This window comes from Apus apus, chromosome 2, assembly GCF_020740795.1.
Source record: "Apus apus isolate bApuApu2 chromosome 2, bApuApu2.pri.cur, whole genome shotgun sequence".
In the NCBI taxonomy this organism is placed as follows: Eukaryota; Metazoa; Chordata; class Aves; order Apodiformes; family Apodidae; genus Apus; species Apus apus.
The window spans coordinates 108,741,358-108,767,819 of record NC_067283.1 but is presented as its reverse complement, the minus strand read 5'-3'; the positions used below and the strand labels follow the sequence as shown (position 1 = coordinate 108,767,819).

General features: G+C 40.2%; 1 protein-coding gene across 3 annotated transcripts in view; it reads left to right on the top strand.

The window, feature by feature from the left end:
* Positions 1 to 25,158, top strand: part of OSBPL1A (oxysterol binding protein like 1A) — a 73,114-nt gene extending 47,956 nt beyond the window's left edge. For 2 of the 3 annotated variants that reach the window (XM_051609550.1, XM_051609549.1), the window contains exons 17-29: positions 3,069 to 3,225; positions 7,528 to 7,603; positions 9,831 to 9,965; positions 10,294 to 10,391; positions 11,101 to 11,283; positions 11,780 to 11,887; positions 11,979 to 12,068; positions 12,316 to 12,442; positions 15,769 to 15,885; positions 16,651 to 16,774; positions 20,052 to 20,142; positions 21,004 to 21,027; positions 23,987 to 25,158. In XM_051609550.1, coding sequence (XP_051465510.1) covers positions 3,069 to 3,225; positions 7,528 to 7,603; positions 9,831 to 9,965; positions 10,294 to 10,391; positions 11,101 to 11,283; positions 11,780 to 11,887; positions 11,979 to 12,068; positions 12,316 to 12,442; positions 15,769 to 15,885; positions 16,651 to 16,774; positions 20,052 to 20,142; positions 21,004 to 21,027; positions 23,987 to 24,089 — 1,433 coding nt within the window. In that variant the 3' untranslated portion in view covers positions 24,090 to 25,158. The remainder of the gene's footprint in view (positions 1 to 3,068; positions 3,226 to 7,527; positions 7,604 to 9,830; positions 9,966 to 10,293; positions 10,392 to 11,100; positions 11,284 to 11,779; positions 11,888 to 11,978; positions 12,069 to 12,315; positions 12,443 to 15,768; positions 15,886 to 16,650; positions 16,775 to 20,051; positions 20,143 to 21,003; positions 21,028 to 23,986) is intronic. The other variant, XM_051609551.1, reaches the window with a different exon arrangement.
* Positions 25,159 to 26,462: the final 1,304 nt, after the last annotated feature.

The following is a 26,462-nucleotide window of genomic DNA, read 5'->3' as shown; positions in this document are numbered from 1 at the left end:
CGTAATTTGTCAAGTGGCTTTTTCTGAATGCATCCCAAAAATAATCCCTGACCACTGCAGGAGCACTGCTGCCAGTGGAGTTCTTGCCTTGCACATAGTTAAAAGAATGAATTTAAGTATCTTGGGCAGAGAGAGGCGGAACACTGTGTCAGAATTCAAACCCAGCCTTGCCAGTGGTGAACACTACCATTCTCAGGTATATTTATTAATCAAATATATTGGCCAAACTTTTCTATCTGGAGCTGAGGACTTATCAGTTGTTGCAGTAGGAGATGGACTTAACTCTTAAGTTAACCTTCTGTCATTGCTTCTGCTGTTTCCCATTGCTCTCCCACCCTTGCAAAATGTTGTTGCTGTTTTTACTGTTACTCTGACACTTCAGGTTTCATGAGCTGGAGAGCTTCCTAGTCAGCCTGGTCTTGTCACAAAGATAATTTAAAAATTTTGGCTTCTGAACAGGGACTCTTATTCCTTCTCCCCCCTCCTCTGCCCACACCCACTCAAATTCAATAGAAAAAAAATGCTCATTTTCTCCTCGTCATCTGTTTGACAGCTGCTCTCTAGCAACTTGTGAATATAAATCTTTTTTTGCAGTGACGGGGGAGTATGCAAATCTTAATTCAGAAAAGAGTTAGCTGCAAGTACACAGGGAAAAGCTCAGTTTGAGTTGCCTGTTGATCTGTGCTCACAGTACAATTCTAGGCTTGTTCACTCTGATGCTGAAACAAACTCTCAAGGCTTATTGAGCTTGTTGGGTCAAAGGAGGTAGATGATGTGTAGGAGCTGGACACTGAGATCTTTGGTGGCAGGAGTTGCTGTAGACATACTTTCTTCATGAGAGCTATTTCTCAGGAAAATGGGAGAGACTTCTCTAGAGAGCAACTTCTTGTAACAGTGGCTTGTTTCATTCTTCTACTATTCTTTATTGTGTGGCATGCTCTTGTAATAAGTAAGGCACATGCCCTAGAGAAAGTTGTCTGGCCAGTGTCTACAGCTATGGAGAGTTTTGCAGGTGCTCAGGCCAGCATAATTGTGTCTCTGCACTGTAAGACCAGCATTAGGAGAACCAATCATATGTAGTATTAAAAAATCCTCGTCATCAAAGCATGCCAGTTCTTTTCTTTCTGCCTCTAGAGTGCTAGGTCTGTTGCAGAAACTCAAAGGGAGGGAATTATCTTGTGACTCTTGTCTGAAAACAGGACAGTCTTGAATGATACAGAAGAAGAAAGGAGCCTTGCAGGAGGTATAGTCCTTGATTTATGTCTTTGCTTCATGCTTTTTTGACACAGTAACTGGCATTGGCACAGCAGCTCTTTCAACATAGAGGTGGAATGCCTCCCTTGGGGGATCGATTTATATCTTGTCATATGGTCAGGATGCCAAGCTGCCTTACATTGCTAGAATGTTTCTTCCTCTGTGCTATTTGGATATGCAACTGTGTTTTCCTGATTACCTGAACTTATGTCCTCTGGAAAAATAAGGATTTTATGTAACGGAGTTGTCCACAAATGAAAATGCATCTCCTTGTCCTACTTGTTACATACACTACCCACCAAACTAGTGCTTTGATATGTTATATCATAATTTGGCACAGAACTAGACTGACAAATTTGAGGAAACTTGTGAGAAGATTCTCTGGAGTGCCAGTCCACTTTTTTAACATATCCTCAGCACCAGCTGGCAGTTCCTTTCATTCCCTAGCAACTGGCTTAATTTCAGTACTGTCTTGACAAGGATAGGGATGGGTGTTTTTAATGAAAGGAAAGATCTCCTTTATGCTTCTAGATCTCACTCTCTCTAGAGAGGATGGAGACATTGTGGCACAGCATATTTATTCATCCGGACTTTGACCCTTCTGTAATCTGGATGTAGTGTAAAGTCCTCTTGTCACTGTCCCCTTCACTAAAGCAACATATAATTTATATGTTCTGGAGAAGCTATTAGCCTTGTTTTTTAAGAGAAAATAAAGCCCCTGGTAAGGGGCAGCTGTGACTAAGATATTCTTTTGGATGGACTGCTACTTCAGCAGGTTTTGATTACTAGTTTTGAATTAGAATCAGGGTGTGAGAGAGTGACTAATTTTTAATTATTTCTCTGGGTATTTGCAGCCAAGAGCAGCAGCAAATGCTGAAAGAACTGTATAGCAGAAATGGTGTCTACTACAGTTTAGGTTTGCTTTTTTCAGAAGCGTTGAGACTTGCATTAAGCTGTTTTGCCATTCAGTGTTGTACCTGTTTTCTGCTAAAGGATTTCCCAGATGGGATAGTAATTGGTACATCTTTACTTGTCTTGAGCTCTCCCCTTGCTTCCTGGAACTTGCAACTGGATAATCCTTTTGACAATCTTGTCAAGTTTGAAATAAAAACATGAAACAACAATACAGTTTTTTGCCAGAAAACTTGTGCTTTCTGATTTGCAGCAAGTCTGTCCTTCTCAAGAGCTGATCAAGCACTACCTAGCCGGACCACTGGTTGGAAATAACATGGTGTTGTTGATGTTGTTTTTTAGTTTGATATGGATTGTACTATTAACCTACCTTCCACAGTACGAAGTTTATCTCATTGATTGGTGATCTTATCATTTAGACTTTGCTGGGACTCATGTAATGGCTAATGTAATCCACTGTGTATGATACCTCCTTCTGTTCTTTGATACTTGTTCAGTAAGTTGGGAAGTGAAGGTTGCTGAACAGCACCGAGTGTCTAAGAAGACACTTTAGACCAAACTGAAATCTTACATAGGAGGAATCAATACTTGAATGTTGAGGTAATTGGTATTTAAGCAAAATATAGTAGCTTTAGTTTAGTAAAAATGTCAGATTTTTAGCTCTGTTTGATACAAGGTTTTTAATCTATTGTGTTCGTGCTTATTTCACAATCTCTTTAGTCTACATCTAGACATAGAGCTGCAGCAGTCTGTGGCAGTACTAGTTACTTACCAAATAGATGCTGTCATCAGGACACAGTAGCCTACTTAGGTTTCAGTTTTGTAGAAAGAGGGAAGATCTGTTAGTGGCTGAAGTCTAGCACAGGCAGTAGATTTGTTAACATGCACCTGTTCTTTTGCAGATTCAGAATCTGAAAAATCACTAAGTGGGTTTGAAACAACAGCCGCCTACTCATTAGAGGACAGCATGGATTCCAAAGAGACAATAACTTCAAGCATGTCTGAAGAAAAGGATTGTGGCAGTGGGGAGTCCCTGTCTAACGGAATAAAAAAACACAGGTAGGATGTTACCCATTTTTAAGGTATTCTAGCTTGCATTAATGATGAGTTAAAGACCACAGGAATCTCTGAAAATTAACTGTGAAAACTTTAAAAACTTTTTTTAGGGATGATTGACAAGTAGGTGGTTGTGCTATGATTTTATAAAGAATATTTTTCTAAGGCTCGTATGCTCCTTTGCCATCTTTCTTTTTGGTGATCAAATCTGAATAAGTAAAATATGGTGTGCTATATAAAAATGGATGCACTCTTTTGTTTTTTAATAGATTGTATTGAAATCTACGTGGATTTTAATTCCTTCATTTATCTTTAATGACCTGTGCCTCCTATTGCCTATTTAATTTCCAGTCATTTGATCCTTCTATTGGTATCGGGAATGAATGAAAAATATTGCTAGCATGGCATCAACAACTCAGATGTGAACAAAGGGAGTCTTATTCTAAAAGTCTCATCTATATTTTATGTGCTTATTTTGTGTTGTCAAATGATCCATTTTTGTTTGTTTCCTTGCCGATAAAGGAGCACAATAGGTCTGGAGTTAATGAGATGTAATAGACACCACTGTTCTCAAGTTTCACTGAAGGGGCAATGTAATGTTTGTGCTACAGATCAAGCCAGACTTTAGCATGTTTCAATATGACTTCTCTGGAAGTGTTTTGAATGTGTGGAGTGATGACGGGGACACCAGATTTCTGTAAAAACAGGAAATTAGTATTTATTTTACAGAAGTAAGCAACTCATGCTTTAATTACCTGGTAACTTAAATTGCAGTGACTGTTGAATTATGTGTTAGCGTCAGAGATCTGATGTTTCAAGGTTCAACCTCTGCATGTATGTCCCTCCCATACTAGGTAAAGACTAAGGCAAATGAGGGCTTGGGTGGAGTAACAGGGTGGTTTGGGAAGATAACATAAAGCAGCTGACTAAGCATGCTGCTCTGCACTCCAGTACTGTTAGCAATGTGATATTTATGGCCTTGGCTAAGTGCCTTTCCTAATTAGAGGAGGAAGTTCAGGGATGGGGGAAAGCACTAGGTGAAGGTGGATATCTGAATTGAATTAATTGCCTTGGAAACATTGAGGAGAAGGAGGCAATTTGTGATCAACATGAAAATTATGATGATGCATGTTAACATACATTGTCTTGAAGAGTTTTAACAGGAATTGATCTTCTGTTTACCATAAAAAAAAAAGTAATAACTTTGCAAGTTTCTGTAATGCTGCACTATGTTGTCAGGAGAAGGAGCAGGTGACTGGAGAAGCGTTTAATATCTGTTGGCTTTATAAAGGAGAACAAAGAGTAATAAACTATTACCTCTGCATAAATTATTTCTGAGTTGCATGTCTTTAGTAGTAAAGTGTGTAGGATGTTGGAGTAAAATAAATGCATTACTGGCTAATAATTTGCTGCTAAAGAAAACCAGAAACTTCTGGTTTGCATCTAGATAACAACGTATGGTCATGTTTTATGTGATTAAATGGCTGTAGAGCATACTCTGGGTTGAGCTGCTGGCACCTTGGTGACACATTGGAATTTGTCTACAAGTATATTGATGCAAACTCTGGCTCCCCAGAGCTTAGCCAATTTAATTTTTACCTTCAAGAGAACCTTCTCAGGATGTGAGTTGTGTGGTGTTACTAGTTATCTGTCCACAGATAGATGAAACCAGTGCCACTTAAAATCTACTGTCTTATCCTGCTTTTTACATGTAGTTTGTATCCTACTGGTTGTTCATAGAGTGTTTGAAAGGATGTGGGTGATGTGACTTCTTGTAGTTTAGGTTGATTTGAGAGTGGGCCTAATTTTTGAGAATGAGGATTTGAGAGATAAGAGAATAGTACATTAAATCTGGAAGCATTTAAGTAACTTATTTTTAAGAACTAAATCTTTAATCTGAGCCAAACTTAAAAAAAAATCAAACAAACAAACAAAAAAGAAAAAAAAAAAAAAAAACAAAGCAGGAAACAAACAACCAAACCCTGCCTTCCCCAAACTCTTGCACAAAAATGTCCTGTAGTATCTGCCAACATTTAACAGTTTATTACTGCTGTTTCCCTCTCATTGCTGAGATTTTTGTAGTCAGCTTTCCTATTGGTTCCTCCATTGGAGGTCTTTCAGAATGCTAATGGCTTTTTGCAAGCCAGGAGGTTGTTTGATCAGGTTTACATAAGGAGTAAGCTAAATACACCTTTTTCTCATAATATATTTTCTCCCCGACAAGATTCCCACAGTAGCTGATCTAATACGGATAATGCTTTGAACAAGTGTTTTTTAAGGGAATGATCTTAAAACTATCCTATCTGTCCCACTGCACAGAAATTCCAGCAGATGTTTTTGTCACTTAAAGCTAAAATTAACTTCCTGAGTTGTTTCTAAAATTGTCATCTGGAAGGAGACTTTTGCATTCACAAACATTTCCCTTAATTAGGGAGTGTGTCAAGGTTAGTAGGCCTCAGGTCTTGGCTGCCTGTCTCTTTCACATCTTTACTTGCCCATAGGATTTTTCTGGGTGGCTTAAAACTTCTCTGTTTCTTCAATATGTGTGTGTTATGTGGAGAAAACTCCTATATCAGGTTTGGCTGATACATGGTTGAATGGCTGAAAATGAATGCCAACTTTCAAGTAACTAAACTAATAGAGCAGAGGGACATGTTAGCTTAAAGGAAAATACATGTATTAATATGTAAGGAAAGCAATCCCTGTCTATGCTTCAGCAAAGCGGAGGCATGTGTCTGTGTTTTACATGCAGAAGGGCTTGCTTAAACACAAATACCTGCTCTATCTGCCTTAATTAAAGAATGCACAGAAAACAAGTAAACAGTACAAATGAAGATAAGACTGAATACCTGGTGGACACTGTCTTCTCCTGGACATTTGTATCAAAGCATCCAAAGAAGTATTTTATACTTAATATTATTTGAGATGTTCTGTTTCACAAATATTTCTGTGTCAGTGGAAAATCAGAATAGGGAGTGAGTGGTATCATGTGGGACAATTAAAATAAATCCTCCTACCCACTTAGTTCCCTATAAGGGAGCTGAATAAAACAAGTCAGTCTTAGACTGTTAGCTGCTTGCTAACAAAATATGATTTAATACTGTGAGGGGTTAAGGTACATGACTAGGTTTTTGATTGGATGGGGCTTATTTTATTTTAAAGAGCATTTTTTGTTTTGTTCTTTCTGAAAACTAAAGCATCAGCCTGTTAAAGGTTTTTCAGTAGCAGATAAGTATGGGAGGTAACACAGCAAGCAGGGCTACTGACATTAACAACTTGGTCTGAATAGATTTTTAAAAATTATTTTCTCTCTTTTCAATGTTCCTTTTTATCAGAAAAGTGGGGTGGAGGAAGCAGCTACAGACTCTTCACACTCCTTAAAAAAAGATACTGCTTTAGCTACTTTGAGGGTAGACAAGACCTTCTTGGTTAGGAGGGCAACATGGCAATTTGAACAGAGTTAACTAAACTTTGATACTCAAATAGTTCATGCATTTTGAGTGAGTTGTAGGTAATTATTTGTTGAGAATATTTCTCATTGGTAATGGCTCAATTGGTAATTGGCAAATGTAACTGTTGTTGTGGACAAAGGGCTTTGACCTGTATTTATGCCTTTCAAGCTAAATTGGATTAAGAGTTGAACTGGTCAGTACCAGTAAGAAAACTGAACAAAATCTTTGCCTGATTTCTCATAAAGCTGAGAAATGCAAGCTGTGTTACAGAACCTAAATGTTGGCCTAGAAGGTATGCTTAAGACTTGCTTCAGGATCTGTCAGTCCCCTGTAGAATAAACTGCTGTGTTTTCTTGTTCTTTAACAATGCTGCTTTTTCTGTTATTCCTGGGGGCTGATTTTAATATAGGTAAGAAATGTCATGGCTCTTCATTATCAGTATACAGGTGGCTAGCAAAAAAACCTCACTGTTTAGCCCTCAGATCTGTTCAGATACAGTGAACTTACCTTACGTGCCTATTCAGAAAGAACTTTCTCTCACAAAGGTAGAACTAAATATCTTAATGGTGCCATTGTGAAAACACTGTTCCAGGAACTGACGTAGGAATTCTTTTCCATTGCTTTTATACAAAAATGAAGTGAATGGTTCTCCAGGTTCTTGAGAAATTCAGTCTTCTGTGCAGGTAAAATTGTTTAAATGTTTCGAAGTATCACTGTCAATCACCCTTGGTTTTTACTTTTAAAACTGGAAAACACTTTTTTTAAAAAAAGTAAGTGTATTTGGGTTCTTCAGTCATAATTAGTAATGGAAAACTATTATTACTTTTGCTTTCTTTCCTGTTCCTGTCCACAGAACAAGCTTGCCATCTCCAATGTTTTCCAGAAATGACTTCAGTATCTGGAGTATCTTAAGAAAATGCATTGGAATGGTAGGTAACCAGAAAATGATGATTAAAGATGTGAAATGATTGTTTCATTTGAAGCCCAAATGAAACTTGTTGAGGAGAGGGATTATATTTTTTAAAAATATGCTGCTTATGCTTTATTTTATTTCACAACTGGAGAAGGTAAGACTTTGTCAGAGCAATATTCCTTCTGTAAAAGCATGTTGTCTTGATTTTAACCCTTAAAGTATTCTGGTAGTGCTGGAAAATAACTCGGAAATTTACACTGTTTATATATACAAGTCAAAATGGCAGTCAGAAAGGCACACAATTAGTACCACAGCCAGTATGTAGCAAGGACATCCTGTAATAGATAGGCCTTGAAGAAGGCAGTTAATCAAAAGGTTTAAAGAGTGTCTCATGTAATTCACCAGCTTGGCAGAGAAGACTTTCAGTGTGTGTGTGTGTGTGTGTGTGTATATATTTAATTGGACCTAAGGAATTCAGGAGGTGATAAAGAAGAACCAAAATCAAGAACATTGCCTAAACCAGTCTAGGGCAGTTGAAGCTGTAGAATTGCAGTATTGTGTCCTTTAGGTGAATTTAGCTCATTATAATGTCATTATAATACTAAAAATCCCACCCCCAGATCAAAAAGACCCCTGCCCAGGTGAAGACCTTTCCCCTGAGTACATATGATAGCAGAAAAAGTGATGTAACTATATGTAAATCACAAACTAATCTCATCTCCCAAGTATAAGGAGGGTAGACTTGGAAGCTTACTAACTCTATGGTTTTGTGTATAAATATGTCACCAAAAATCTTTTTGGTATGCTTGATTTGTGGGAAGGCACCAAGCAACCAGCTTTGTGAAAACCTGGTTTAAATAACAATGTCTCCTTCCTAAATGTAGTCGCCCTTGCTTTTTTGGGAGCTATCTTAAAATGATAACAGTAGCAAAAATTTATTTTCTTTGTGAACAAACATAAACCAGAAGGTCAACTAATTTTCAGTTCTCCTTTCTCCTTAGTATCTCAGCCTTCCCTCTCTTCCTTGCTCTGCCTCGCCCTCCCCACTCCTATGGTGTTACTGGCCAGACTGGCCAGATTAGAGGGTAACTGGTTAGCATGTAATCTGCTTCTAGCTAGGGTGAGTTGGGAAGAGTTCGTCATTAGATCCTGGAATCTGAAAGTACTTACTGCTGGTAGACCTCTGTCAGCCTTTAACGGTAGCCTACAGAAGGGAACGCATGTGCTTAGTTGCTGTTGTTTTCTCCTCTCCCCTTTTGCTATAGTTAGAAACAGCACCAAGCAATGAGATGTGGAAGTGCTGGGAATGTCTGTATCAGTAGCTCCAGGCCTCCTGAGTTGTTGTGAAGCATCTGGGGCTTCTCACAGTTGCTTTAGTGGAAAGGTGTTATAAACTCAAAATACAAAGAGCAGAAAGCCTGTCTTGCATAAAGTGTATGCAGGGGAAAAAAAAAAAAATCCATAAAGGTGTTAGGTCTGCTTTGCAGAAACTGCTGCACAGAAGCTACAGTTTGGGGGGGAGGGGATGGAACAAACTTGGAGTGAATTGTACCAAAATGTTTGCCAAAGCAGTTAGTGCCAGATGCTGCTATTATGGGTAAGAACAGTGCTGTTTACTGTGCATATTGCCAATGGTCATACCAATGCTTTTAATTTGCTACTGGTAGCAGTTTAAAATATTGCTGTGCTATGCATTCAAAGTGCATGGTTTTTAAAAACAGAAACAAGAATAAACAGAATCAAAACTATAGGACTTCTCTAGAACTTTTATTCCTGTTACAAATTTTTTTTTCATCAGAATACAGAATCCCTGTTTTTACTCCTGTGCCACCATGTTCCCTTGTCATTTCTCATCCTTGTCCCTTCGCCTGCCCACCTGCCTCCAAAAAAGATATGTTTAAGTAATTAGATGGCCTGTATCTGTTTTAAGAACAAGTAACTTTATTAAGAGTGCTCTAAAATAATTAATTCTGTTGTTTCATCTCACCTTCATGTGTTAATAGGAAGTTTGATGTTTGGTTTTCTCTTTGTTTTAAAAGTAGCCTTACTGTCAACACAGGTTTATCAAGCTCATAAGGATCTAAAGGGTTTTTTCTTTTCAGCATTAGCAGAGCCAGGTCAGGCACATTGCATTAGCATTAAGAGCGTCACGTATTTTTCTAATAAGCCAATTACACTTGGGTTACTGCAGGTCGGTGTATGTAATCATGTGGGGTTTAATACAAATTTCATTTGTGCATCAGGAATTGTCCAAGATCACCATGCCGGTGATATTCAACGAGCCCCTGAGCTTCCTACAGCGACTTACAGAATACATGGAGCATACATACCTCATCCACAAGGCCAGCTCACTGTCCAGCACGACTGAGCGAATGCAGGTACCTTGGGTGTGGTAGTTTGTGCTGAGGAACGCGTTGGGATTTTTTTTCGTAGCCTCATTCCTCATAGGAAGACTTTCTGTAGCTTACTGCATGTTGGGTTCTCTTATTCATTCAGCATTTTTGCTTTTTTAGGAAAATGTTTTGCTTTTCCTAAGGCTTTCTTTTTTTAGCCTTTTGAAAACTGTTTATTCCCCTGCCAAGCAAATGGAACTCTCCTAAGCTGTTTAAGCTTAAAGAATTGTTCTGTAATACCATGACTGCTGTTGGTACTTGATAAAGACTAAAATCCAGGAGACTAACTGCATGCTCTTACTCTTTTGAATAGTGTGTTGCTGCATTTGCTGTATCTGCTGTAGCCTCGCAGTGGGAACGCACAGGGAAGCCATTCAATCCCTTGCTTGGAGAGACATATGAATTGATCAGGTAACAAACAGAGAAGATGCACTGGAGCAGAGAGGAGTTTTCTGTGTACACAGTGTTGCTTTAGACTTGTCATGTGGCTTGCAGGCTGCTCTTTGCCTTCTGAGATTCCACCTGTTCTTCTAGCAGCTGCTGGAGGTGTTTGCAATGCATGTTCTTGTTCAGCAGTTTCAGCGAAGGGAAAAGCTGCTTAACTTTTCAACTTGGAGAAGGCAAATTATATTTGCCAGGTTTAAAAGCAAGTTTTATTTACAAAGGTGACTATTTTTTTTTCTGAAGCCTCCTGAATGAAAAGATGCACAATACATGAGGGATGTGTTGGAACTGTAATATTCATTATGGGAGTTTCCAGAATACAAACAGGCAATGTTAGTCTATTAGTGTGCAGCTGCTCTGAGGGCAAATCTTTCTCTCAAGTGAGGCTTTGACCTATGTTTATGTGAAAGTTTAAGCTTGCTATCGAAAATAAACATATTTTCTGATCAGATTTGATAGTTATTGTTACCTTTTTATATTATGTCCTCAGTTCTTTAGAATGAGGATGTTCTGTGTATTAGTTTCTTCTTGTTTTATCCTAAGGCATAACTAACTCTTGCACTGAGTAAAGCAACTATGCATGGGTCCAACTATCTGTTTCACCCTGAGGAAAAGAACAGCAACTTGACTACACTTGAAACATAGACACATGCTTTTGGTTATCTTTCTTTTGCAGAGATGATCTTGGATTTAGACTTCTCTCAGAGCAAGTTAGCCATCATCCACCCATCAGTGCTTTCTACGCTGAAGGTTTAAATAATGATTTTGTGTTTCATGGATCAATTTATCCTAAACTTAAATTCTGGGGCAAGAGTGTGGAAGCAGAACCAAAAGGCACAATGACTTTGGAGCTTCTTGAGTAAGTTGATTCATAATAATTGGGCAGGCACGGTGACCACATCCTTGGTGATTAGTGTGCACTAGAGTCTCATGGCTTAGGAGAGGACACATTTAACACTGCATTCTAATATTTGATGGCAGGTTGCTTTGCAGGGAGGAGGGGATGAGAATGAGAAGACAGGAGGAACTCCCATTATTTCTCCTAATATACTGCATACTGATAGTAGCAGTAGTTCAGGCTTGTGTCTGTTCTGCAAATGCCTGGACATCAGTCCTACTAATACTAGCACACTTAACTCCTGTTGGTTTTCCTCATGACATTCAGTGCTAACAGTGATTGCTCTGAAGTGGCTGTTTTAAGAAATTGATAAAATTAGTAGCAGTAGGTTAATAAACTTCTTGGGTTTCATGACTTATTTCTGTTTCAAGAGTTGGTGCAATTTATAGATGAGGGTTTGTTACAGGAGTGACATCCAGTACAAAGATACAGGATCTTTTTTATTCCCCTCCCTTAGACACAATGAAGCCTACACATGGACAAATCCTACCTGCTGTGTGCATAACATTATTGTGGGCAAACTTTGGATTGAGCAGTATGGAAACGTGGAAATAACTAACCATAAGTAAGTTAAGAGTGTGAGTACTTTTACTTGCTGCAAGTATGAAGAGGAAAACCATTTGGAAGTAATTAGTGCTCTCTTGTTCTACCTTTAGAACTGGTGAGAAATGTGTACTAAGCTTCAAGCCCTGCGGCCTCTTTGGGAAGGAGTTGCACAAAGTTGAAGGCTACATCCAGGACAAAAGGTAATGGCTTCATTCCTAATAGCAAACAGGTTGCTGCCCTCTGTTTCTGATGGGAGCTGTAGAACTTAGATGCCTTCAACATAGTCTGTCAAGGGCATGAACCTGCAACAGCAAGGTTATGAATTGTGCAGGACCCGTAATGGACTTGTAAGGGTTGCTTTCAGAAGTTCTTCTTTCAAATATTTTTGTCTGAAACGATGAAGTAAATCTCTTGAAGCTCCTTTGTAAACTTATCTTTTTTTGACAGTAAAAAGAAACTTTGTGCACTGTATGGGAAGTGGACTGAGTGTTTGTACAGTGTTGACCCAGCTACATTTGAAGCTTACAAAAAAAATGACAAGAAAAATGCAGAAGAGAAGAAAAGCAGTAAACAGGTATCAATCACATTAAGAGGTGGTATCTCAAAATCATTGTGACAGCTAAATATTTTAGTAGCATTTAAGAGTATTAAATTTTCTTTTCACTTACTCTCTTTCCTAGTAGGATACAAAACAGATGGGATGAATTCTAGCATTTCTAGCATCAAGGGATAAAATGCTTTCTCAAAGATTTGTATTCAAACTTCTGGAAACTTGGAGTCATCTAAATACTGGCTGGTTCATTACCTGCCTCTTCCTCCCAAGTCACATGGAGGAAATAGCATATCTTTTAGTTGGACCATGGTTCTGATCATATATGATAACATTTATATTTGAACAGGAGGATTTGGACTCCTAGAGGCAGGATAGACTTAATTTCTCTTCTTGATAGAAGATCATGTTTTTAGCTTTTACAAGGAATTTTTGCATTTCTTCCCATTAAATTGTCACAACCACAGAAATACTTGCTTTCATTTTATTTTTTTTGCTGCCACAGTTGCATATTTTTTTTTTCTTCTGAAAAAAAGCAACCAACTACCTATTCTTAATTCTACCAGATTTGTGGTCAGCAGTATGCTTTAAATTTAAGGTGAATGGTGATGGTGACAGCATAAAACTTGATGAACAACCACTCGCATAGTAGCTCAAAACAGGGATTGTTCCCCTTTGTCTGAAGTCAGTTTTTTTGTGTTGATTTACATTTTGGTAGTTTTCATGCTTCAGAAAAAAGAAACAGGTCCCTGAAAGCACTTTCTCCTGTGCTGGTTCAGATTGTTGCTGTATCTGAGATCGCTCCAGTGCTTGTCATCAGGAGAGTGCTGAGGCACTGGGGATTACTGCTTCTCCTAGAGTCTGACCCTGTGAGCTCTAGGGAGAAGGAGCAAAGAAAAACATACCCTGTGTCTTTGTTCTGCTGCCACTCTGCCTTTTCCAAGAAGGCTTAAGATAAGATGATCCTTGCTTTTCACTTCAAAATTAAGCATTTTATTGCATAGAGCTAAAGCTGCAACATTTCTGATTCTAGAAACAACATGTTTTTCTACTATGTGTAGAAAACAAAGCTTTGTAATTCACACTGTATAGATCAGGGAGTCTTTGAATATATATTCCCACTGCCCCCTTGTGTTTGAGGAGTTGATATTACTTACGGGTTTTGAGCATCTGGGTGAGCCAGGTCTCGTGTAATGTCTGGACATGGTTTGTCCGTTTGTGGTAACAAAGGATTGATTCAGGCATGGAAGTACATGACCTTTCAAATTTCTCCTAATTAGAATTTTCAGATTTATACCGTTTTTTTCCAGCTATTCCTTCATGCTGCATTGCTACAAATAAAGAATTGCTTCTGTTCTCCCCTTAGGAGACATGCTTGCTTGAGAGTCCTTTTGCAAATTTCCTCAGAGTTTCCCTTGAATCCCTTTGATTTTTATAGGGACAAAACTTAAGGAAAAAAAAATTGCAGGGGGCTAGAAAAACCTTAATGTATGCAAAGGTGATATTTTACCAGAAGAGGTATAGTAGACCTGGGGTTAGACCAGGATTATTCTGTTCTGAATGAACTAGAGCCTTTTTAATAAAGATGAAGCATATAATGCAAACTTTTCAGTGCAAATATATGGAAAAGCATACTGTAAGGCAACAGCAACTGCCCTCACATGTGCCTGATTTACAGACATCAGAGGTCTTGCTTTGGCAAAGTCTTTTACTACCCTTCTAGCAATCTACTGAGAGACTGAGTAATACTGAGCATAAAATACAAATCGTTGTGGCAAGGCCCACTTTTTATGTAGTTCTTTGTGCTTCTTATGACATCTTTAAGATTTCATATTCAACCAGGCACAAATTGCAGTATGTAAAGTAGCCTTTCTATAAAAGTTGGTTTGGAGTTTAATCAATTGGTATTGAAGTGTCCTTGTTTTGATATCAGTATAGCTTTCTGTTCTGTTCTTGATCAGTGTCCTTTTAAAGGACAGAACATCAGGTTGCCAGCATAGTTCAGATGTAGTTGATTAAAAGCCCTGTTTATCTTGCTAATAGCTGAGGGACTGAACCTGGTCTGCATGTTGTTCTGGTTATTCTGCAACCTGTTCATAAAACACTGTACCCAAGTGTTTCACAGTGAAACAGAATCCTTAACATTCCCTACCTAATTTTCTTGGAGGCATAACACTTCATCATTTCAGAGGACAACTGAGTCCAGTTTGGGTACTGGATTTTATATATATATATATATATATATATATATATATATATATATATATTTATTATTATTATTATTATTATTATTATTATTATTATTATTTTCCCACTAAAACATCAGTCTGTATTATCTGATGCAACTATCAGAGAATAAAGCTTATCAGCAGCAGGATTAAAGCTATTGGCATGTAGCCAAAGCATTTAAAGCATTAGTTGCCTTTAAGTTCAGCTTTGCTCTCCAGTGGTCTCTGCAATGTGCTGCTGTTTTCAGCTGTGATAGTGACACAAGGTTTTCTTGAGAGAGCTGTATATAGCTGGCTTCAGTTCCGTATTGTAACATATGCTTGTGTGGTGGAATTAGAGGACTGGACCCCAGCTGCTTTAAAGCAGTGCACAGAAAGGGTAATGATTCAGAAACAGTTTAGGTCACACTTACTCTGTTGGCCATCAGTTATTCTCCACTGCCCTAGTGTCATGGTTTGACACCTAGTAACCCTGGGTGGAGTTTTTCTCTTCCTGGGAAAACCATTTCTTAGTGCTGGGGCTGCAGTTGTCAGGCTGTGTATGTCAGCCTTCATACCCTTCCCAGAAGTAGCTAATCTAGGATATTCATTTAATGTTTGCAGTTTGCCATTTCACTAGTGGCCAATGGAATGTTCCTCTGAGCAAAGAGCAGTAAGTGTAGGGCTTTCTGCTGTGCACAAACTGAAGACAGCATTTGCCGTTATGTGCTGGCATTTCTTTGATGTGCAAGGATGAGGAAATGTGATTCTTCAACTTTAATGAAGCAGTAAGGAGTAAGGGAGTTAAATATCAGGCATAGAAATGCTTGTGGTTGAGCAAACAGGACATCTCTGTGCTGGAAAAATAGACATTTCTTAACACTTGAGCATCTAGATTATATCTACAAAGATGTTAATGCAAGAAACTGTTACTTGTATTTAATTGGGAGGAAACTGGGAGCATGTATGCTATATTAATGCTGTTACCCTTCTGGAAAAGCATCCAGAAAAGTTTATTTGTTGCTGAAATAATTTACTTTTGGTCCAGAAAATAATTTTATTGAACTTCCAGTGTTGAAGTGAATGGGTGCAAAAGATTTGTGATCCCAAAGAACTCTGCTGTTCTTTGTGTGCTGCCTTTAGGTGGGCAATCCTGAGGAATCGGATGAGATGCCGTTGCCAGATTCTGAGAGTGTGTATGTTATTCCTGGAAGTATTTTGCTGTGGAAGATAACACCAAGACCTCCAAATTCGGCACAGGTCAGCTATGCTTCTGCTTATTGAAAGTGTGTGCTATCCTGTTTTTCTGTATGTTCAACAACAAGCAAATCCATTTGTTATATTTTTAATTACCAAGCCTGGATTTGCCTATTTATTGCAACAGACTTCCCCACCACAATTGTAACTCTATAATGTGGGGTTGGAGATAGAACTGCTACAGGCATGACTCTAGAGTTAGTGGAATTTCTCTGGAAAATGCTTCATGTAGCTAGCACTGTGGGAGCTCTCCCCACCTCTTCTCTCCAGCCTGTTCCCCCGCTGAGGCACCACCTACCTCCTGAGAAATCTCTTTTGAAGAGCTTGCTTGGAGGACAGACACTTCCTAGGAGGTGCTTGCAAAGCCTGCATGGCATGAGTTGGTGTGTGAAGGGCTGTGGAGTTGGAGAGCCAGTGGGAGCAATGTAAGTGTACATGTGGAACTGGAAAGACAAGGAATTGGAACAAGAAAAGATGCCCTCAGTGGGTTAATCAAGGGGGAAATCTCTCTACAGAGATATGGAAAATATCAGTAAGGACTGGAAAAAGAAGGTAAGAGGAATAGTGTACTGAGTAATTGGATGCTGGCCTGCTTAAACAGAAATGCCAAGGATCACCTACACTCTGCCTGACAGTGCAGTTTTGCTGGTATCTTGAGTATTCTTGCCTTGAGGATGTTTATTTTTAGGCAGCAGCTTTCTTGTGTATTAAGACTTAGCAGCTAGAGACATCACAAAGTCACCTTTTATCTTTGTCTTTGAATTTCAGATGTATAATTTCACTAGCTTTGCTATGGCTTTGAATGAGTTGGACAAAGAAATGGAGAGTGTAATTCCCAAAACTGACTGCAGGCTACGACCAGATATCAGAGCCATGGAAAATGGAGAAATAGGTAACTTCAGTTATTGGCAAAGGTGTTTTTATTTTTTTTTCTTAGAACTGCGGGACTGGAAAGATTAAAGTTGTTAGGTTAAGAGAGAAAGCAGCTACTCCTAAAGTTACATTCCTCCATGCTGCAAGACAGTAACTCTTTAACACAGGTTGTGGTGTGATCCTAGGGAAAGGTGTGTCACTCATCTGTGGTGGGGCTAGTTAGGATGGAGTTAATTTTCTTCATAGCAGCCCATCTATGGTGCTGTGTTTTAGATTGGTGACCAAAGCAGTGTTGATAACACATCAGTGTTTCAGCTATTGCTGAACAACTTTGCACAGTGTCACAGCCTTCTCTGTTCCTGGGGTTGGCAAGAGACTGGGAGGGGACACAGCTGGGACAGCTGACCCAACTGACCAGAGATATTTCATACCATGTAACATCGCACTCAGCAATAAACTGTGTGTGTCAGGGGGAAGTAGCTGTTGCTTGGAGACTGGTCAGATGCAGTTTTGCTGGTAGAAAGTAGTAAGTTGTTGCCTTTACATCACTTTTTCCTCCTTTTTTCCTTTCTCTTTGCTTATTAAACTGTCTTTATTTCAACCCATGCATTTTTTTGCTTTTGCTCTTTGACTGTCTGCCTTAAGTCCTTGGGGTAGATGGCAGTGAAGAACAGCTTAATTGCTGACTAGGAACTGACCACATAGAATCACAGAATGCTAGAGGTTGGAAGGGACTTCTGAAGATCATTGAGTCCAACCCCCCTGCCAGTGCAGGACCACCACAGAATCTAGGGCAAGTCACTCAGAAACACATCCAGACAGATCTTGAAAGTCTTCAGAGAATGAGACTCCACAACTTCTCTGGGCAGCCTGTTCCAGTGCTCTTTAACCCTTGCAGTAAAGAAGTTCTTCCTCATGTTGAGGTGGAACTTCCTGTGCTCCAGTTTGCATCCAGGTATGATTGAAAAGAGATTGGCCCCTCCTTGACATGCACCCTTCAGATATTTGTAAACATTAATAAGATCCCCTCTTGGTCTTCTCTTCTCTAGACTAAACAGCCCCAGGTCTCTTATAAGACAGGTGTTCCAGTCCCTTAATCATCCTTGTAACCCACTGTTGGACTCTTCCCTCTTGAACTGGGGAGCCCAGAACTGGACACAGTACTCCAGGTGGGGTCTCACTAGGGCAGAGTAGAGAGGAAGGAGAACCTCCCTCCTGTTGGACACTGTTCTTAATGCACCCCAGGATGCCACTGGCCTTCTTGGCCACAAGGACACGTTGTTGTCCCATGAGTAACTTGTTGTCTACCAGGACTCCAAGGTCCTTCTCCATGGAGATGCTTTCTAGCAGATCAGCTCCTAAGCTGTACTGGTGCATGTTGTTATTCCTTCCCAGGTTCTTGTTGAACCTCATTAGGTTCATCTTTGCCCAGCTCTTCAGTCTGTCTGGATCTCTCTGAATGGCTGCACAGCCTTCATGTGAATCAGCCAGTCCTCCCAGTTTCCTATCATCAGCAAACTTGCTGAGGATACACTGTCCCCTCACCCAGGTCATTGATGCAGATGTCAGACAGGACTACACCACCTACTTGTTTGTTTTTCCATATAAGCATAAATCTTAAACTTCACAATGTGATGCTTTTTATTTAGCTTTAGAACCTCTGCTGTGTGCACTGTAGTCAAGGCCTATAATTTGAAACTAGTGTAAGGAGACGGTCTCTGAGCATCAAAAGGAAGTATTTGTGAACTGCTCCCGTTTTCTGTTTTCCTCAGCCTGATGCAAAAGGAGTATTTTGATGTGCCAGTTCCGACAAATGCAGTCTAAACTATTTAAGTGAAACTGCAATGCCAAAAAATACATTTGATGCAAAATTATTTTTCACTGGGAGTTGCGCATTTCTGTGACTCATAATAGTGAATTAGAAATACATTGAGATATTCAGTGAATAGAAGTAGTGTGCTTTTTTAGAAACCTCATAGAAATTGTTACTGCTGTAGAGAGAAGAGTGTCTTTTAGTCTTTTGGCATGTGACTTGATGTTAAATACTTGGATATGGTGTGGAGCAGCCCTCCCCTGGCCCTCTTTTGCTCTTTTTCTTTGACATTTTGCATATTAAAGCAGGATTGTCACCTTTGTAAACTAAAAGCATGGGGGGGCTCTTGCTTTCTCTAGGTTGCTAAGTGATTGGGGTAAGTCATGAAACATTGATCCAGTTTTACCTGTGTAATAGTAGAGTGACTGTGACTCATTCTAATAAATAGTCTGAGATCTAGGTATGAAAAAGACATGGGCATAATACAGGTCAGTTGTACTTGTGCTTTTTTTTTTTTTTTTCCTCAGAAGCTTATAACCACTTCTTTGAGGCTTTTTTAAAAAAGCAGATCAGTGAATTCCCACAACCAGTCTCTCCTGCCTATACAATTCTTCTGTGCCCGGCAGGATGGACATAATGGATTCAGAACATCTCCAGTAATTTTTCTGTCTATACTTGCAGTGCAAATAACTGTGCTGTTAGAAACAGACCATAATCCATAACTGTACCAATGGCATGAAGTTTGTATAGCAGATAAACTGGTGATAGGCAGTGTGTTAGTAGCTGGCAGGGTAACTGGGAGTGGCTGATACTCTCAGCTACTCAACTCTCAACTACTTCTTTCTCTGATGTTTATGAAATGCTTTTTGAGGATTCAGGTATTAAATAGATCACCCTTCATCTAAACTGCTTCTTAGCCTGACTTAATCCTCAGACCTTCTGACCATCTTTTCTGCCTAATAGAAGCAACTGTTCTGTTTGTTTAGGACCATGACCCAAGCTACCTCCAAAAAAAAAAAAAAAAAAAAGACACGCTGCAGAGAGACAATTCTTTTTGGTTTGGAAGTGAGTGTTCCAAGCCCCTGCTTATCAGGAACTATGCGCTAGTAACAACTTAAAAAGTTTAAAAAGTAGCAGGTGGCCACACTTCTGAAATAAATCCAGCATATCTTAATAGCTTCCCTTCTGAAATAAATTCTGGTTACACCACCTCCCCTAGCTCACATTTGCTGTCACGTAAACATGTTTCAGGGTCCTCAGGCCATGGATAAACATGTATTCAGCAGTTTTAAAGACTGGAATTCCATTGGCTGATCTTGTGCCACAGCTGGCCTGGCTTTGCTTCTCTTGCTTTTCTTCTGTGTTATGTAGAAGGCTTTTTAAAGGAACAATTTTTACTACTTCCCTTATTTATTTACTCAAGCAGAGACCTGTATTACACTTTAACCTCTTCTGTATCTTTCTGTATTTTTATTCCTTCAAGATCTAGCCAGTGAAGAAAAGAAGAGGCTAGAAGAAAAACAAAGGACTGCCCGCAAAAATCGTTCGAAGTCAGAGGAAGACTGGAAGATAAGGTTAGTGTGCTTGCCCCTGTGTGTGTGAGTGGTTACAGAAAGGTTTTGAACACTGAGGTTAACTACCAGTCTGCACTGCTGATGTGCAGCCTTGTGTCAGCATGAAGACCTGACAGCATCAGGTTTGGCAGTTCCACTGTTGTATTTGCAGGCTTGGTCAGCATTGCAGGCTGTAGTGATTCCAGAGAAAAGCATCAGGCTTGGTCTCAGTTTCTTCCCCCTCTCTGCTTGCACATCCATATTCAAAAATGAACTCTGTTGTCTTTTCTGAGCACCTCTTGGTTCTGACGTGAAAAAGATGTTGCCACTGATAGCTGCTTGTAAGGACTGTTGTTGCTGATTAATTTATAATTGCCTCAAATTTGCATGCTTGGCCAAAAAGAGGAGGAAATGTTTCCTCTGGTGAACTTGATAGCTAATGGCCCATGACTTCTCAGATCAGTTGCTGTGTGCTGGCAATTCTGTATTGCCACTGCATTCAGTTATTTCTGAGAGGTTACTAACTGCAAAAGAGCTAAGGGAAAAATTAACTTGTGAGGGATATCTCAGGATGGCTTTTGTTGTTTGTTTTTTTTTACTGAGAGGGTTCAGTTGGGAGCTCTTACATAGAAGCAGAAGTAGAAACTACGAAAACATGAGCAAATGAATCTAGTTGGACCAGAGAGGGTCTGTTTTAAAGTATACTAATAATTTGGTTGCTTCACAGAAAAGAAATGGTAGAGCTAAACTCTCTAAAAGAGTAAGCAAGCTTCATCTCTTTCCTATAAACTAGCTGTTAATACACTCAGGCACTGTGGATTAAATATCTTTAAAATGTCTGTTTGTAACTATAAATCACTCTCTTCTTTTTTTCAAATGAAGTCACTCATCATCCCAGAGTCCCAGGTTTGGACATGTCTGCCTTGGTCTTTTTCCTGTGCCTGCTCTCTTGAAGTGTTTGGGTTTGTTTGCCCTGAAACCGGTGGAAAATAACATCTTTGTCATGCTTCCAATTAAACATATAAAGTGCTGGACAACCTTGCACCTCCCTCTTCCTTTCCTGAATTGAGTTGCTCCAATTATGACCAAGTGTATTCAAAGCAAGGGATAGTTATTGTGTTCTTCTAGGTTCCTGAAACAGCTTAAGTTGTAGCTCAAAGCACCTGAAGTTGGCATTTGAAATCGGGGAATTCCCAGGGGACAACTCAGAGCAATGGGTTTTGGGGTGTATAATTAGTGCAGACACCATTCACAAGGTTCTTCACTTGCTGTTGTGCAGGTACTGTAGACTTGCTCAGTACTTGCCTGGGATATCCTTTAAGAACTCTTTGTTTTCCAGGATGTTTCTGAAGCTTTGCCAGAAAATTCCTAGTGTCTGATCTCTTTAGTAGGAATGCCAAGTGTGACTGCCTCCTAAGGAGGAACATAAACTGTGGATGAAGCATTGTGCTTTAGGAGGAGGGGAAAAAAGCGTACTGTGAAGGGAAACTGCCTGTTCCCAGGTCAGCTGTAGGTCTTCATAAACTCTGATGTAAACATTCCTTCTGTGGCAACTTCCTTGCCACAGAAAAGCAGGCTTCTTATTTGGCTGAGTTCTTCCCTTATAAGACAATTCTCCAATGGTCCTAGTGATTTTTTATTTATTTTTTTAATTTTGAATCCACTTTAGAAGTGATTCATGTTCAACACTTGATGTTTTAGAGACTGACCAGTAGTCTTGCATAAGAGTAGTTCAGTTCTGAAACAAAGAAGTGGTCTGTTGCTTTTAATGAAAATCAGTCCCCTCTGTCCCCCATCACTTACCTGGCTACGTTATCTGATTGCTTTGATTCCCCTGTGTGTCTCAAACTTAGTTCATCCCATCAGCTCTCCCCTTCCTATTGATCATCATCATGGAATGGTTTGCATTGGTAGGGGACCTTAAAGATCATCTAGTTCCAGTCCCCCTGCATGGGCAGGGACACCTTCCCCTAGACCAGGTAGCTCAAGGCCCCATCCAACCTGGCCTTGAACACTTCCAGGGATAAGGCAGCCACAGCTTCCCTGGGCAACCTCTGCCAGTGTCTCACCACCCTCATACTAGAGAATTTCTCCCTAATGTCTTACCTAAATTTACCCTCTTCCAGTTTAAAGCCATTCCCCCTCGTCCTATTGCTACATGCCTTTGTAAAAAGTCCCTCCCCAGCTTGTCCTGACCTGTACAAGAGTTGAGAACACAGTAGTCAGTTATTGGATGGTAGAATTCCTTAATGGGAGAGGTGAGGTGACTGTGCTTCTTTGCCTGCCTCTCAGCAAAGTCTTTGTCCTCTGGAATGAGCTGCTATTACCTGTGAACTAGGAGGTGAACTAGATGCCATGTGCACAGGCAAGCACCAGTTACTTCGGAATAGCTGACACATCCTGTGTGGAGGTGATGCAGTAATGAACCATGTACATACAGCACCAGAAGTGAACACCTTCTGTTGGCTCCAGTTCACTTAACCAGGACAGCAGGAGAACCACTGAAGTGCTCAACTGTTCAGTTTACCACTGTCAAGATGGTACAAGGCATTTCTTCCAATTAGCACCTCAAATAATTTGAGCCAAGCAAGACTTGCCTCTTAGCTGCCCTGCTTTGTAACACGACATTGCAATACTGGTGGCCTTTATGCTTTTGCTTTATAGAGATCAAGTCGTATTTGGTCCAGATGTGCTTGAATTTCTGTTCTGAAACCTTACGGTGCCCTAGAAGGGAAGAGCTGACTTAAAATGGGCTGCCTTGCACATGCATGATTTTCTTAAGCAAGTGTGTTCGCTGCAGTGAGGCATATAAAGCAAGAACTGGCTTTAGGGGCCAGTGGAGAAGTGAAAGGAAGCTGTGGAGGATATTAACCACAGAAACACCTTCTACAAGCTGAGTTGTGCTATAAACATGGCTTGGCAAAACACACGAAGTAGTTAAAATGCAAGAGGTCTGGTACTGTGCAGTGTGTGCTGCTGAGGCAGACAGCTGAGGAACTGGGCCCAAGCAGAAAACAGAGTTCAGGAACAGGCTGCAGGGTTGCCAGAAACATGTGTGGGAGAGGAGGAATGAGGGCAACCTGTGCCATGGTGATTTGGCAGGGTTGTACTCACCACCGGGGGATACTTGCCAGTAGTAGGGCCTTGTAAGTGCACCTTGCTTTACAGATAAGTTGGTCCCCTCCACCAGAAGATTTTATTACAGGTGCATGTCTATGTATACACAGTGCTTCCAGACTAGGTAGGAGAGAAGGAAGGAAGAAGGTGCTAAACTTCAGTGTTCCTAGTAACAACCAGTTTGACAAAAGCTTTCAAGTAAGTTCAGCTTTCTGGCCATTCAGATTAGCCTGCCAGTGTGATGCAACGCAGTGAAGTTGCCATAAGGCAGGACTTGTGCAGCTTGTAGGTGGTATTTCTTCTACAGCAAGGGCAGCTGGCACACCTGTTCTGAGTGAAGTGCACTGCAAAGCAAGGCTTTAAAAAAATAAGGGGAAATCCAGATCCTGGGAGAATGTTTTTCTGTTTTCAGGACTGCAGTGCTTGCGGTGTTTGTTTGGCAAAAACTGTTACTTCTTATGCATGCCAAAATGATTGTTCACAACTGCTTTGAAGTTAAACTGTACCTGTCCTGTTTCATGTGATAGTCTGTGATTTCACCCACAAGACATTGAAGCACTGTGGCAAATGGGGAGATCTAGCCATTGAAGAAGACTTTAAATTCAGTTATGAATTTAAAACCAAGGGGGTTCCTGCAATCACAATAATAACTTGCAGCAGTAATCTGCTGGAGATGCAGCAAAGCAGTTCTGAACTTCCATAAAGGTGTGTTAATAGCTTCACTAACATGCTGTATGTTTCCTTGCAGATGGTTCCACCAAGGGCCCAATCCCTATACTGGTACACAGGACTGGCTTTATTCTGGCAACTACTGGGACAGAAACTACTTTAACTTGCCTGATATTTATTAAAATGCAATAAGGAGCCTGTGACTGATACAAATAAGTCTTAATCTGTTTTAATGTTTTCCCTTGGTTTACTTATTTCCTGAAAAATCTGACATGTTATCAAATGGAATATTAAGCATCTCCACAGTAAATCTGGTGGTACATGATCTGCAGTCCCATAGGTAGGGGAATAGTGTTTCTGGCTGATGGTGGACAAAGTCAGTCGACAAGGTTTCAGGCTGCCCTGTTTGCTGGATACACCTATATTAGGTTGTGGTGTATGAGGACTAGAACACCTTCAGCTGTTCTGTGAATACTTTCTTTCATAGATAACACTGGCACAAGTAAAACTGGTTCTATTTATTGTGACATGGGAATGTTTAAAAGCACAGTAATTGCAATATTCTGTTCTTAACTGAAGAAGGGCGTGTCACTTTTGTAAAGATGTAATTTTTCATAAAGTGACCTTCCTTTTACTAAATTAACTCCCTTAAGTCCCAAGCTCTGGTCAGAGAGTCCAGAAGTGTTCCTGTCTCTGGAGCATTAATGAAGTTGTTTAAGCTGGTAACATTACTCAGAGGTATTTATTCCATGTTTTGTGCAGTGTGTTTTGAATTTTGCTCTCCTGTTTTGCTACCAACCTTTTGGTTTAAGGAATTAAGAGCCATTTAAATATCTACGGATTTGATTTGAACTGCACACTAGTAACAGGTTTTAAAAGAATCTGTTTTCATGCACTAGAAGTTCTGGTGCCCAGCACCACTGCAAAAAGGCAAGAGCCTCATCAGTCCAGGACCCAGTGGAATGTGGCAGGGGGGGACAGGACCTGTGTCTGTACTGTGCAAACTCCCTGGGAGGAAGTCTTGCGCATTTCAAATGGAGTACAGCACCTCAGTGAGGCCTCCTGTGCACAGCTGCTTTACCCCTTTTCACTGGGGTGCATTCAATCTTAGAGAGTAAGTTTATATTGAACTGTGTACAGAGCTTCTAGAGGGCAAGCTGCTCTTTGTACAATATTTTAACTGCTGTCTGGAGGTTAGTGTTAATCAAATAATTTAATTGCTACTAAATAAAGGCTTCAAAACTTCTTGCATCTAGTCTAAAGTGAGTGGTGTTTGGCAGCGCTGAGCACACCTACCCCAAAAGTTGCTGCACTGAAGGTGTGTGGTGTGCTGGCATCTGCTTCAGGGGCCTCTTTTCCCTAAGCAGGAACAATCTGCTGACCGGGGTGGGGGTGGCTGGGGTGGCTGGGGAGCCGAGGGCTTCCTTCTTTAACATGCAGTGAGGCTGCAGCTCTAGCTCTGAGGGTGGACTACTGAAATTGAGAATAAGGCAATGAGATGCTTTCTATTTTTATTCTGTGCACTACTGGAATTACCCAGGTAGTGACATTTGCATAGATAAGGGAAAGCCTTTTCTTTGGCAGCCTTTCACAGGAGGGCCCAGTTCTCAGCTGATGTGTAGATGTGGAAACTGACTCTCTGCAGTGGCTCGTGGAAACCTCATCTCTACACTCACGCTTCTGCTCTGGCCAGCATTTCTTGAAGTTGCACAGGAATTAGAACAGACTTCTAGTGGGATTTTGAGATGCGTATAAACAGTCTAGCTGGGGGATTGGTGCTTCAGCAGGTCACGTGCCACGAAGCACTCAGGCCTAGGAAAAACAAAGCATTTAGTTCCTGCTTGCCCATCCAGGTTCGGGAGGGAAAAACATCTACATAACATCAACTCTGCTTTGTTTGTTTGTTTGTTTTAAGCAACTTCTGTTCAGTAAGAACAGATACTTTTTTTTCTAGACCCATTGATACTTTCAAGACTCAGGCATATTTAAGTTACCACACCAATAGCTGTGAAACCTCTGAAGCAAAAGAAAGGTACTTTTTCTTAACCCCCTCCTCAAAGCATAACCTCTGGTGTTCTCCTTGCTACACCTGTAGTTTGAAAGAACTGACCGTGTGTGAGAACAACTCCTTGCTCTAGTTGAAAGTATGACTGTTCTTTTGTGTACAGTTCCTTCATAGGGTGTCACCCCAGCAGTATGGACTACACGTGGTTATACTGAACTAACTTTGCCTCTCTCTGGCATTTCAGTCTTGTTGGGGCTCATGCACATACCATGTTAGTATGGTGAAGAAGCTGGGCCACCCTGCAGTGAAACAGCAGCAGCAGATGTCTCGGTGGTCATAATTCAAACAAAGTTAACATTCAGGATGTGGTGCTAGGCAAGTATAAAATGCAGTTCCAACTGTAGGCTTTTTGGAGCGTTTGTATTTAGTTACTTGATTTATTACAATGTAAACTCCTTTACTCTCAAACTCTTCCTGAAGTCCACAGCCTCTCTCTTCTTAACCTGTTTAAAAAAACATAACATTAACTCAGTATAGTGTGTGGTAAGAA